Genomic DNA, 14,089 nt, shown 5'->3' on the forward strand with positions numbered 1-14,089 from the left:
CACACACACACACACACACACACACACACACACACACACACACACACCAAACAAAAGAGAAGGGCTGGGAATGCGGCTCCGTGATAGAATGCCTGCCTAGCATGCACAAGGTTTAATCTCCAGCACCGCCGAAAGAAAAACACTCCCCATTCTTCTCTATTTGTAAGCAATATTGTGTGAGGGTGATTTTTTTTTTTTGAGACTAGGTCTTTATAGCTCAGTCTGGCCTTAAACTCCTGATTCTCTTGTCTCCACTTCCCAAATGCCGGGATTACAGGTGCCAGCCACCAAGGCCTTGCGCATGCTAAGCAAGCGCTCTACTACTGAGCCGCATTTCCTTCTTTCCTCTTTTTAGGGTGTGTGTGGTGTGTGGTGTATGCTGTCAGTATATGTTTTGAAGTCCTTTCCCTCCCCGGATTCACGGCCTCTATGTGCAAAGTCAGAGTTCATCCACGTGCCACGATTCTGATTACAGGATCTCTGGCACAGCACTCTCAGCGCGTGCAGAGGCCACAAGGACATTTCTTCATTAAACTGCAGCCTCAGGAGCCGCCCGCCGTTCCCTGATGAGCTAGGAATCTCCTCCATCCCGAGAGTTGTGGAGATCTAGGCGTACTGGACGCACGCTCGCTGCAGCACTAAGTCTCCGTCCGTCCTTCCTGACCACGTGGCCGCCCCGCACTTCCTCCCTGCACAACATGGCATGCACCCACGGCCGACGCCGCTACCTGCACTCCATGAACGATGTAGACCTTCTCGGCCTCGCTTAGCGCCACCGACGCCATGCTGCTCAGCTCACTGCGCGCACTGGCGCGTCATCAGCGCGCGCCTCTCCCCACCGCGCCTGCGCGTCATCAGCCCGCGCGGTGGCCGCTCCCGCAGCCGCGGCTGCCGCCACCGCCTGGAGCTCCATGGGCCTCTCCTTCGCACCGCCCCGTGTGAGGCCGAGTCCGGCAAGCCGTGGCGCCCGGTGCCCGAGCCATCGCGGACGCTGGAGGCTGGGCCCCGGGGCAGCAGCAGGCGGCGCGGGACTGCGAGCTGCCTCCAGATTGACGGTCAGTGCGGTGGGGAAGCCCTAGAAGGAGGGAGGCGCGGGGCCCCAGCCGGGACTCGATGAGAAGCGCGCAACCCGAGCGCTCGGGCCGGAGTCGAAGTAGCCGAGCGCGCGCACGTGAGACACCTCAGGAAGGCGGAAGTTGTGCTGCCCATAAGGGACCATCTCCTCAACCCCCTTCTAGGTGGTCCCTAGGATGGCAGAAGAGAAGAGACCACGGATCCCTCGTTAGGTCACTGGTCGGGAAGGGTCTGCACCAGGAGTGAGGCGCCAGTGTTCTCAATTTGATCACCCCTCCTTCCACTCCAGGGATCCATCTTTCTCTGTCGTGTCTTCCCTTATCCTTCCCTCCCCTGCTGCCCATCATCAAATAATGACCCAGAGCTTTGCAAGTTACCCTTGCCCGGTGCGGTTGCTGGAGTACTGTCCCAAAGAGAGTAGGGAGAGTGTCTTGCTCTTCGGGATGCCTGGATGGAAGGGATCGCCGGGGAAGATGGACAGCTGCATGAAAGAAAACCGACCCTGAGAGGATATGGGACTTAGGTTATCCAGAAAGGATGCCTGCAAGGTGAAGCTGGGGTCATAGTGAAGGAAGAGAGAGGATATGAACCAAATTTTAAACCGGCCCCGGGGCAAAGGGGGGGGGGGAGAGTTGGTAGAGACTTAACTTACCCGATGTTCTATTTTTGACAAAAGTAACCCTTCAGCTAAATCATCAAGAAATAAAGTATGCTGTCCACCCTACACCTTTAATCCCAGCGTTTGTGTGTAGGCAGATCTCTGAGTTCGAGGTCAGCCTGCTGTACATAGTGAGTTCAAGGACAGCCCAAGTTACATAGTGAGATTCTGTCTCAGACACTCCCCTCTCCCCAGGGGTGGGGGAGGGGGAGACTTTTCTTCTCTTACGGCTCCACAGCCAATTAAACAAGTAAGTAGAACTTCTGACCATAGTTTTCCAGGGTAAAAAGGAAGGCTCTTGTAAGCATAGCCACAGAGCATGGTGATTAGAGTTGTCATAGTGGATTGCTGACTATACTGAGATTGCAAGTAACAGGAAGTGCCTGACTATATTCCTAGATACTAACTGTTAACTGCTGACCTCTCAAATGATAGTCTTTTCTTGATAGACTAGACATGAATTTCCTGTGTCCATACATAATACTACAGGTGCTCCTAGAAGGCTTCCTGTAGGGTTGGACTTTGCCCTCTAGGGTAACTGGGAAAGGTGGAGCCAGAGGGTTTTTTCCTTTTGTGGAGGAACAGATATCAGCCTTGAAATAGTACCTAGACCTGTTTGGTTGGACAACTAGATTCTGTGTGAGGAACTGGTGAAATAGCAAAGAACTCCTGCTATTAGGGTATCTGCTAGAGATTACTGGAAAAGATCCCATTTTAATAGTATATAGTGGGGTGGGGAGATGGTGGTGAAGATTGGAAAGTCAGAAAAGAAAGTCAGCGTTATCTATCTAGTGACTAATTTTCTGAGTAATACCTGGTATTAGGTTCAGAAGACCTCAAGAAACATGAACAGTGGAGTTCATATTCTCTTCTGGAACTCTGCTGCCCTCGCTAGTTATGTTTCCTATGTGCTGCCAGAGCATTTTCATATTCATTGAGTGCATTAGATGTCCTTAAACCTTGTAACTCATAGTTCTTATTTATTGAAGCAATTCAAAGAACATATTAGAACCAGGAAAAAGAAACCACCAGGGATGGCACATTATACTGTGTCATACCAGTTTGCTTTTCCTCTTCCATTGGGGTTTTTTGTTTGTTTGTTTGTTTTTGTTTCATGTCGTTTTTGTTGCTGTGTCTTTTATAATAACCTTGTGCTCTATTAACTTTCTATGACACTGTGTGGTGCTTATTGTACGCCAAGAACTTTACAAAGATTCAGTTCTCAAAATAGCCTTAATGAGGGCAATTCTACAGTTTTGGAAACAGAGGCACAGAAGGCATAAGTGTCTGAGCAAAGTCACAGAGCACATGACTAATATGTAGCAGAGGCGGGATTTGAGTGGAGGCTTTGTGGCTCCCAAACGTCACCTTCTATAGCTTCTCACAAGCTCTGCGTCATCTACCAGGGGACCTAAAGCAGAATGCCCATGATACGGGGCTGGTAACTATCCTATAAAATACTGCTCAATTTCTGAAGGTGGTGCCGGAGGCTCATGAGTCCTGGGAAAACATTCTGTCATTGAGTTCCATTCCTAGGTCACAGATTTAGTTTTAAAAGCAAGGATGGATGTTCTAGCATGAATTCACTTCTCTTGAATCCTCTTTCTAGAAGAACATAGAATGTGATTAAGTCCTGTCCCTGTTTAGTTCACTTTATCAGATAAAGGGAAAAGTTATGTACAAAATAAAGCTAAACTCCAAATAGCTGAGAGCCCTCCAGAGCAGACTCTGGTGTATCGGGAATGAAGGGAAGAGTTGAATGTATGATGTGCGTGCCACTCGGCAGCTCTCTGGCCGAACACTCAGGAAGTTTCCTAATGCCTTTGAATACCTGAAGTTCGCATGGACCGAAAAACATGAAGAATTGGGCATTTGCTTAAAAGAAGTTTAGGATTTACTATAGCTGAGGAGTCGAGGCCCTTGAGCTAGTACATGAACCAGATAGTAAAATGAAGTATTCAATTGAGCTGCTTGGTAATTAGGGCTGTAATAAGGCGCTAATTGTGCAGGTTAAGCACCAAGCACAAGAGGGAAAAGAGCTGCTGCTAACAGCAATAACATGTAAAGCAGAAGTAAATATGTCCCACCCACTCGGGTTCATTAGAGCTGTAAAAGCTGTTTAGCAGAAGAGCCTGGGGCAGTGCTGTGAGCCCTTAGAAACTCTGAAAGGGGAGGCTTCCTAAGGATCTGTTTCCTTTGCATTCTTTGCCTTTGTCCTGCCTGGGCCTTATTTATCAATACTAGATATAAACAGCCTTTTATAATCTAACCATGGGTCTGCATGTCTTGTCTTAGATCTTGTGGTTTGGGACTATAGCGATGGAAAAATTGGTAGCAATACATGAGCCACACTTATTTCCCATTAGAGGAAGGCTCCTCCATGTTTTTATGTTAAGAGGCTGTCCTATTACATGAGGTCCTGTGTGAGAAAATGGGTCACACATCCCAATTTCTAGGTATACAATACACCACCCTAAGAGCTGTGCTCAAAGACTGAGGTCTAAACTGGGGATAAAATTTCAGTATTGACCTAGAAGGGAAAGGAGGTTGACACCATGCGGCCTCTAGTTACACTTTTGAAAATCGTTTGCTTTCCTCTTGGGAGATTTCCTGAATCACTTAGCCAAGTTCCTCCCGACGGACGGACGGTCAGATGCAAGGTGAGGGAACTAGAGGCAGATGTTGGTGCTTTCATCATCCCAGCAGTGCAGGAAAGTTAGCAAGCCATTAGCTTTGTGGTCTCCTGGGGCCTGTGGCCTTCAGGATGCACAAACACTTGACACTATTGAAGTCTTTGTGTTTTCTTCGATAACTAAGGACATTGATTGTCTCCCATTCAGGGTCAGGGGTGTGGGAATACCTTGGGTGAGTTTAGTCTCTCACCTTAACAAAGAGAGTTCAGTACCTCTAGCCACAGTCTTAACCTTGGCACATAAAGTCTTATTTCCAGACCAAGTCAGTAGCGGAGAATCCAGAAAGACGGGTCGGTTAGGAAGCTAAGGCTCTACGGTGTACAGACTGCCGGCTGCGGGCACTGGCCCTGGGCTTGGCTGCCCCCTTGCTTTGTGTCTAGAACCTGTCAGCCCCACTGCATCCCCACTACTTTCTTGCTAATTTATAGAACTCGTACTAATCCTGGACGTACAAAGATTTAAATATTGTCTAGATAGCTCAGTGGGTAAAAGAGCCAACCAGGTCTGACAACTTGAGTTTGACCTCCAGAACTCACATGGCAGGAAAAAAACGACTCCCACAAGTTGTCCTCTGACCTTTACATGTATCATACATGGTAAGTCCATACATATACACACGCACACACAAACTCTCTCTTTCTCACACACACACAGAGGTCAGGCAGGAGTGAGACTCTATCTCAAAAATGCATACATATATACTTTAAAAATGGCTTAAAATGCAGTTTAACTTGGAGTGTTTGTTTTTTGAGCCAGGGTCTCTATGTAGCCCTGGCTATCCTAGAACTATGGACCAGGCTGGCCTCAAACTCCCAGAGATCACCTGCTTCTGCCTACTGGGTGCTGAGGTTTAAGGAGTGCATCACTGCATCCAGCCTAACTTTGTTTTTTTAAAGACTTCTTACATTTATTATTTTGTAATATTTGATGGGTTTTTGGTTGTTTATTAACCTGTGTGAGTCAGTCTCATGTAGCCCAGGCTGTCCTGGAACTCACTAAGTAGCCTAGGATGATCTTGACCTTCTGAACCTGCTGCCTATATCTCTCAGAGGCTGGGATTACAGCCCTGTGCCACCACACATGGGTTATAGGCGCTGGGGATTGAACCCAGGGCTCTGTGAGTGCTGAACAAACACTAGCAACTGAGCTACACCTCAAACCCTATTTTATGTACTTCGATAATGCTGTTTATACTTGTAAAAACTAAAAATGCTTGAGAAAATCTGAGACAATTGCTAGTGGATTTCTTTTGACTATTACTGAAGGATGGAAGGGGAGTTAAGCTTGTAGTTACAAAAGGAAGGGGAGAGAGGGAGAGGGAGAGAGGGGGGAGAGAGAGAGAGAGAGAGAGAGAGAGAGAGAGAGAATGAGAAAATATATATATGAATTTGGCTCTGACAACAGAGGATTTCAGGATCTAAACCTTGCAAGGGCCTTGGCAGTTAGCTTCATCTTTGCCGCTCTTTTTTTTTTTTGTAATCCAAGCACTGGGGAGGCTGAGGCAGGAGAATTGCAGGAGTTTGAAACCAGCCTAGATGTTCTTGTCTTATGTCTGGCATAAAGGGAACTATAGTGACAATTTTGGAATTTTGGTTTCTTTAAAAAAACACAAAAATATGTATTCATTTTAATCCCAGGTTTGGAATATGGACCTGCTTAAGATTGTTCACAGCAGCTGACTGTGATTTGCCTCGTGCTCTACCAGGCATATGGTTTTGCCAGCCGAAGATATTTTCTAGGATTGTATGATGTTGGGACTTTTCAGAGGGTATACAAATGTTAGGGGGATGGTTTGGGTGGGGGTTTGTTGGTTGATTGCTGTTTTTTCTTTGTTTGTTTGTTTTTTTGGGTTTTTTTTGGTGGTCATTGTTGGTTCAGGTTTGTTAAGTTTTGTTAAGTAGTTGTGTGCAATGAAAGAAAAAGAAATTAGACATCTTGATGGTGAGGCTGAAGCTTGCCCCCAGGAACTCTTAATCAGTAGCAGGTAGTCTAAGGATAGATAATGTCGCTGTCCCCACTCCTTTCTATCTTTATTTCTCTCCTATCTAGTGTTGAGGGGCTGGAAGGGTGGAAGAAGTGTGGAGAAGGGTGCGAGAAAGAAGGACCCACAAAGTAGTCAACACTGGCTGCAGGGAACAGTGGGGTCTTGAGAGCCAAACTCTCCTCTTGAAGACTAGTGCAGTTGAAAAATTATTCTTTTTGACTCTTGCTAGCTACTGCTTTTAGTCCTTACAAAAGCCAGGCCTTTACTTGGGTGATGTCACAGTAGCTTCATATCTATACATGGCACAGTTTGAGGCCAGGTGCCTTCCTCAGCACCCTCAGGTGGGAGCCTCTGCTTAGTTGGGCTTTGCCTAACATGAGTAGGCTTCCTTAGAAGAAGCTGTGTATAGACACTGGCCCCACAGGAATAGTTCCCAGCAGATTGTAGGAATTCAGTCTTAGGCTAACTACTGGCTTAAGTGTCATGGCCTTCCCACCTCCTCCATTAGAACAGGATCAGTCCTCTAACTGTTAGCTCGGTGTTCCTCCAGGGTTGTGCATCAGTCCGGAATGCTTTTGTTCAGAACCATGCCTTTGAACACTGCTACATGGGACTAGCCCACTCAGTAGTGCCTGTTCTTCATAACCGTGTAAGAGCAAGATGGCCAAACTGTGAGTAACCTAGGGCCTTGGTGACAGTATTGATGTCCCTTCCCCTTTTTTTGTTTTAGTCACTGCTTGGGGTGAGCAGTTAAAGGGCAGCTTTGGAAGTGGATCCTGTCTCCGCTGCTCCCTGGATATGTGAACTTAGCCAGAATTCTGTGTCCTGTTTCCTCATCTCTCAAGGAAAGAGAAAAGTGGAGCTTAGGGCCTACAAGATGGAACAGGTTTGAGGATGAGGCAGTGCGGTGCCTGCCAGTTAGTAAGTATTTAGTAACAATCAGGAAGAGTCCTAGCCTGATCTGATGACCTTCATTGAGCTTCCCATGTAGCATGAGTTAAGGCTTTTGGACTGTACCCTGAGAGGCAGAAGACAGTTCATTGTCAGGGGAGATTGTACACTTGTTTACAAAGGGCTTTTCAGGCTGAAGTTATCTCGCCCACTGGTATTCTTATATAACTAGATCAGTGACTTATTATTGTTGTTAATAGGAAGATTTTTTCTTCCTGCATCACAGACTGCCTACAAAGGGTTACTTCAGGGCAGTGGCCCTAGCAGCCAGTCCAGCAGATTGCAACAGGTACTGTTGGCCAGTCTCGGAGAATTAGTGACCCTTCCCTCTGGTCATCTCATAGACACCATGACTGCTTGAGCTTCATCTCCGAGCTCTGAACAGGCTGACCCAAGTCTGGAAGAGGACAGCTAGTCCCACAGTGGGTTTCCAGGAGGCTTTGTTTCAGAAGGCTTGTAAATTGCTTCTGGAGGAAGGAAACCTTTATTGGTTTTTCATTTTGCTTTGCTGCTTTGCATTTTGTTGTTGGGTGAAGGCAGATGTTGAGGCCCAGACTGACCTGAGTATAAAGAAATGTCTTTCTTTCTGTGCTTTGCTGAACATTTCCAAAAATTGGAAATGTAATGGTCAGTTCATTAGAAAGAAACATGTGGCAGGGTAGGGTGTGGCCATCTTTAATTTTAACACTCAGAGGCTGAGGCAGAGGCAGGTGGATCTTGTGAGTTCAAGGCCAGTCTTTGCACGGAGTGCATTCAAGTCAGCCAGAGAAGTATAGTCAGACCTTCTCAGAATCAAGAGGCAGATGGTCAGTATGAAGCAGGACAGGAAGCATGCCTTGCCATTTCCTGGGTTTCGGTGAACTTTAATACAAACAAGGTGTGGGGTTCAGATGTGACATTTACTTTTTTCGGTTTAATTTTTTTTTTTTTCTGTCAGGCTCTGGCCACACCCTTACCTTTGTGGAAAAGTAGTGATGCATTCTGTTATTTTAATGAAATGTTTCAAACATCGTAATTCATTGTTCACTACTGGATTTTTGGAGTCTCATCAGAAAATGAGCTTACATTTCATAGTCATTGTTAAACAAATTTAAGTGTAGCTCAGATAAATGAATTTTCTGCTTGCCTGGTTAATTTTTAAACAGATTTTATTTATTCATTTTTTTGTTTGTGCATATGTATGTATTTGTGCCTGATATGGGTGCTGAGAACTGACTGCAGCTCCTCTGCAAGGGCAGTAAATGCCTAACCACTGAGCCACCTCTCCAGCTTCCCTTCCCTCAGCCCCTGTTGAACTTTAAAGCTCCTAGGACCTGGGCCATGCACCTACGAAGTCAGTTCTTGATGAGCAAATGCTTTTGATGATTGACTCTGAAGTGGCCTAAAAGAGTCCAGTACCAAAACCCGTCCCGTTAACTTCAGAGGTTAATGTTAATTCTCGAGGTATGGTTCAAGAAAGTCTTGAAAACATGCCAGGCTGTTTGCGATGACATTTGAAGTGACTGTGAGGCCTGAGAGTCACTTAGCTCTGAAAGAGACTAGTTTAATCAGGAGTTAAATGTTTAGGATGAGTTTAAGCAGCCAGGCCCTCTCCTTACAGCATCCATCATGATGCTAGATTTGCTGGGACTGACCTAGTAGAGCTCCCACTTAGGAGTTCCTGCAGCTTGCCGATGTGTGTAAGTGGATGCAACAGATTTATCTGTATAGTTTCTACTTGTAGGGACCTAAATGGTTTAATCATGATAGCTGTTGTTCCGTGTATATTTAGATGAGCCTTGTCTTTATGACTAGGGAAAATAACTGGGGAAGGTGTGAGTTGGCTTAACCAGCTGGGCTCATTGTCTTTTGCTACTGTTACTTTACACAGCCTCAGATCCACTTTCATGCTGTTAAGGAATGCACTGTGGGTGGGAGAACTAGAGTGGGTGTAATGTTTTAGAAACACAGTCTTCACACAGTGATTAAAAGGGATGCTGAGGATTCGGAATCAGACCTGTCTGAGGTATCTGGTGACTTCAGGAGGGGATCTTGCCCTTGGAGAACAGACGAAGTAGAAAAGGACCAGGGGTACTGGCTGGGATGAAGACAGTAGCATGTGGGTCTTTGCTCTTTTTATTTAAATATTAGATTTTTATTAATACATCGAGAATACATACATACATACTTACAGTGTATTTTGAGGATTTGTGTGTCTATGTGACGGCCATGCCTCTGATTGCGAGGACTACGACCAGACTTCTCTTAGGGCAAGTAGTAGACTGATAGGGATTTGACCTTATCCAGCAAGTGATCATTGACTATAACCACGGTAGCTGGACTCTGCCCATAAGTCCAGCCAAGCCTGAGTAGTGGGTCCAGTGGGAAGGCCTTCACATTGCTGTTTTGAGCCCTGGAGCTTCCTATCTGTGAACAGATGAGTAACACACCTCAAAAAGCAGCCCACAGTCGGCCCAGGAGCTCTGGGCTCCACTTCATACAGTGCCTTCTGCCTGCCTGCCTGCCTGCCTGCCTGCCTGTGATAGAAGGGCACGCTTGCCGTCAGGGACAGTGAATCCTGTGCTGTATGCATGGATCTGTACCAGAGGAAGGCGGTTTGGTTTGAGTTTCTTAAGCACCAATTTCAAATATTTTAGCTTTGATTTGTAAGCCTTTAAGGATATTTTCACCTAATTTCCTTACAGTCAGTCAGTCTGTCTGCCTCTCTCTCTCTCTCTCTTTCTCTCTCTCTCTCTCTCTCTCTCTCTCTCTCTCTCTCTCTCTCTTTCTCTCTCTTTCTCTCTCTCGCTCCCCCCACCCACACACACACAAACACACCTCAAAGTTGATTCTGGCATGTATCATACCATCCAAGCTTGCAAGAAGCTTGGAGCATTAGGAGTGCTTGCTGCTAGGCTGGAGAGATGGCTCAGCGGTTAAGAGCACTGACTGCTCTTCTGGAGGTCATGAGTTCAAATCCCAGCAACTACATGGTGGCTCACAACCATCTGTAATGAGATCTGATACCCTCTTATGGAGCGTCTGAAGACAGCTACAGTGTACTTACATATAATAAAATAAAGTAAAGGCTGACTCCTTTGGGCCAGAGTGAGAGGGGCCGGAGCAAGAGGGAGAAGGGAAGGGGGGGGGGAAGAGTGTTTGCTACTCTTCCAGATTTCCTAACTTTGTTTCCCAGCATCCATTTCAGGAGTTTCCTGTTACTTCAATTCCAGATCTGATGCCCTCCTCTGGCCTCTTGGGGCATGTCTATGCACATACCTACACACAGACTCATACACATATAATTAAAGACGGGGAGCCCCAGCACTCCACTGCCTTCCTCCAAACCCCCATCTCTGTCTTCCTGCCAAAGGCTTTGTTCCCGTGCCTCACTGGGCCTTGAGTGGTCTTCTATCAGGTGAGAATTATTAGTTTCAACTAGTGATTACTAACACATGGTGGGAGAGCTCCTTTTGATGCTATAAAACACCCCCAAAGTACAGTATAGTTGCAATTATTAAGAGTAGAAAAAAGGTCATTTTTCTCAGTCTTTCAGTGAAGAACTGGTAGCCACTTAGAGGAACAGAAAACCTAGTATCACCAAAATAGGACTAGAGCCCATTGCCTTAGTGTCCTCCTGGGCTTCTTGGCTTCTGGACTTTGCCATCTCATCTGCCTTACCTGTCAGCAGCCAAGGTGGCCTTGCCATAGGGTTGCATGGTCCCTCACAACTCCTCCCCCTCCACCCCAACACAGTCTTGTGCGTGCATAGTCTAGATGCCCAGCCCTCCCTGCCAGGTGTCCAGGCCCTCCTCACCTCTGTCTAGACTTCTCACATTCCACTCCTCACGAGTGCTTACCCTCACCTCGCTCTGTGTTCATGTGGTTTTGTGATTTTTGCTTTGTTGCTGTTTTCATCCTGCTACCCCATGTGGCACTACTTGTTAGTAGTACTTGTTAACACCTTCCTTCACTCAAAAACTTTGAATTTGAACACATAACACATGCAGCCAGGCTGCAGAGCTCAACAAAATGGGGCTTGTAAGTCAGCACAGGAAAACAAATGAGCCCAGTCTTCCCTGATGGGGGATGGGGGAAGGGGGAGCCAAGCAGGGCAGTACCCAAATTCCTGCCCTCGAATCCCAAGGGAGTTGGCGGGGATGGGGTGCTGTACAGTTCTTTGCATACAGTGCCTGCTCCTTCAAGATGATGCTGAGTTGAGTTGAATAAAGAGAGACTTCAGACAGGGAGAAGGGTAAAGGGGCTAGAGGGGACCCTAGAGGAGAACTCCTCTGAAGGTATGGCTGGCCTTAGGAGCGATGTTGGAAGGGGATAATCCTGGGCCTCCCCTAGTTTAAACATCTAGCTCTACCAGGCTCCTTGGAAGCAAGGACAAGTGAGGGGAGGTAGATTTGGCAGACTTGCTGTTGAGCTATAAGGTTAGTCCAAATAAGAAAGAAAGGTCTTCATCTGCCTTTGTCATTGGAGGAAGTCTGAAGGGAACATAGACACCTTTTTTCACATTGGATCATTTAGTGAGAATTTTGGTTTCTTTAAAAACACAGAAATGTTAATATTTTCATTTTAATCCTAAGGTGTAGGGGTATGGGGCTGCTCGTGTACTAGCAGAGGCGTGGTTTTGCCAGCTGCAGATAATTTCTTGTGGGACATTTGGAACTCTGGGAATTTTTAGGAGGGTAGAAAAATGCTTGGGTCCTGGGAGAGGCGGGTCAGTGGTTGTTGGTTGTTAGGGAGGTTGGATTCAGCTAGAAGTTGTGCTCAAAGACACAAGAAATTAGATTCAGAGCTGTGTATCTCTCTCCCCTCTATCCTTCTTTCTCTCCTAGCTGGTGATGGGGGTAGAGCCAAGGAGGAGAGCAATAACGAGGGGGAGAACTCATGAAGTAGCTGAGACCGGCCCCGGGTCCCTCTGGGGCAGAAGGAGGAGGACCGCCACAGTTCAGTTTGTTGTTCAAGGGAGAGTCTTATTAGAGCTGCTTCCATCACTCTGAAAAGGCCAAGCGTTAGGGAACCTTGCTTGCACTCTTGGGATAATTGTGAGACTTGGGTATGGGCAGGAAAGCCACTGTCAGCACGGCCCTGGCCTCGTGTTTTGCCAGGTGGGTCTTTCCTGATCTTCTACTTCAGCAGGCTCTTGTTCCAGCAAAGGGCTGGAAAATAGCTCCTTCTGTACACTGCTTGGTTCCAGAGAGACCATTCTGGTTTCTTAAGTAAATATTAGTCCACCTACTTCATGATCCTATTTGGTCTAAGCTTTCTCACCTGAAAAGAAGAAACCAGGCCTCGTGGTTACAAAGCTCACTGTTTACCTATGAACACATGTATTGAGAGCTGTTTGGTGCCAAGTGGGAGACTGGGCTACATGTTCCCTGAAGGAACCTTACACCCCAAACGAGTACCCTTCCTTTACAGAGATCTCTAGTAAGGTCTTTACTAGCCTTGCCATCTTGCAGAAGTACACAGAGCACTGTGTAGACCCAGAAGTGACAGTGGTTAATTACAGAAGAGGAAGACAGCCACCCAAAAGAGATGCTAGAATTATAATGGCCTGCACAGGTTGTTGGTGGTGACTGTGAGACCCTAAGGATGCATTCAAGGCGTTGATGTTCCCGGGGTTCCCTAAATTGTTCTGGAAGAAATGCGTGGTTATTGTGCGGAGGCAGGAGCAGGAGTCCCATCTTGTATGCACTCAATCTCTCTGTTTCTTTTCTCTTAAATTTTATTTTGACATTTCCATCTAACCATCCAAATGATTGACAGATGTTTCTGCTTTGAAACAAGTCTCAAGTCTCACTTAGTCAGGCATGATGGTACATGCTTTTTGTCCAGAGTTAATTGGATCTCTATGAGTTTCTGTCTAGCCAAGGCTACAAAGCAAGACAGTGTGTCTCAATCCTCCAACCTACTCTCCAAAAAAAAAAAAAGGGAGGCTGGGACGCGGGAAGAAAGAAGTCCCAGTTGCCTGGGAAACTTTGCTTGTGTAGAAGAGCTTATACCTTAGTAAAACAGTGTGCAAAAAAAATTGAGTGTCCTTGTCACCATTTCTACATATACAACTGAGAGTGAACAGCTGCTGAAGGGCAGAATGAAGTTAACTACTTGTGTCGTTAGGCGTTTATTTTTAGTGGTCTCCCATTTATGAAAACGACAACCTTCATGATCATTGGAGCACTATCGTGAGGGAGATGACAGGAGGATGTGCTGTCGGGGCAATGGAGTGTTTGTCACTGGTCATCTACATCACAGAGGAAGCTGAGTCACGGTGACCTGTTTCTTAGTGGGTGGCAATTGGGTTCAGCAACTTTTCTGTTAGGATTCAGAGTAGGTACTTGAGGCTTGTATGTTGATGCAGCCCCCACCTCAGCTGGGCAGCTCTCTTCCACCAGGGGCAGTCTGTAGGGTCAGCTTCAGTGTAACTGCTGGAGCACCGGTGACAAACGTGTGAATCCACTCAATGGAAGAAAGCCCGCCCCTGGAGGTTGTTGCTCTTCTGTTGTGGGATAGTAGCTATTTATTGGGTTTGATTTGTAGTTGAATAGAATTCTAAGGTTCTAGAATTTGCTAGGCACAGGTCAGTACCTAGACATTCCTGGTCTTCAGTTTCCTACTGTCCTGCTTAGTGCTTCAGAAGGTGAACCTCCATCTTTTAATGCCTGTATGTTGTTCAGGCAGCACTGAACTGTCACTTTCCTCTGGAGAGCAAGCAGAGGATTGCTCAGCTAGAGCCCT

At 46.5% G+C, this 14,089-nt stretch overlaps 2 protein-coding genes across 4 annotated transcripts in view; one reads left to right on the forward strand and one right to left on the reverse strand.

Annotated features, from left to right (window-relative positions):
• The window catches only part of Exosc7 (exosome component 7), a 25,708-nt gene extending 24,894 nt beyond the window's left edge, over nt 1-814 (reverse strand). Inside the window, exon 1 of one of the 2 annotated variants that reach the window (XM_028767348.1) lies at nt 729-814. In XM_028767348.1, the coding sequence (XP_028623181.1) occupies nt 729-785 (57 nt within the window). In that variant the 5' untranslated portion in view covers nt 786-814. The remainder of the gene's footprint in view (nt 1-728) is intronic. The other variant, XM_028767349.1, reaches the window with a different exon arrangement.
• A 111-nt stretch (nt 815-925) lies between these two features.
• Zdhhc3 (zinc finger DHHC-type containing 3) overlaps nt 926-14,089 on the forward strand; it is a 47,073-nt gene continuing 33,909 nt past the window's right edge. For both annotated transcript variants that reach the window (XM_028767283.1, XM_028767284.1), the window contains exon 1: nt 926-1,055. The gene's annotated coding sequence lies outside the window, so the exon portion shown is untranslated. The remainder of the gene's footprint in view (nt 1,056-14,089) is intronic.

This window comes from Grammomys surdaster, unplaced genomic scaffold, assembly GCF_004785775.1.
Source record: "Grammomys surdaster isolate TR1022 unplaced genomic scaffold, NIH_TR_1.0 172, whole genome shotgun sequence".
Classification (NCBI taxonomy): Eukaryota; Metazoa; Chordata; class Mammalia; order Rodentia; family Muridae; genus Grammomys; species Grammomys surdaster.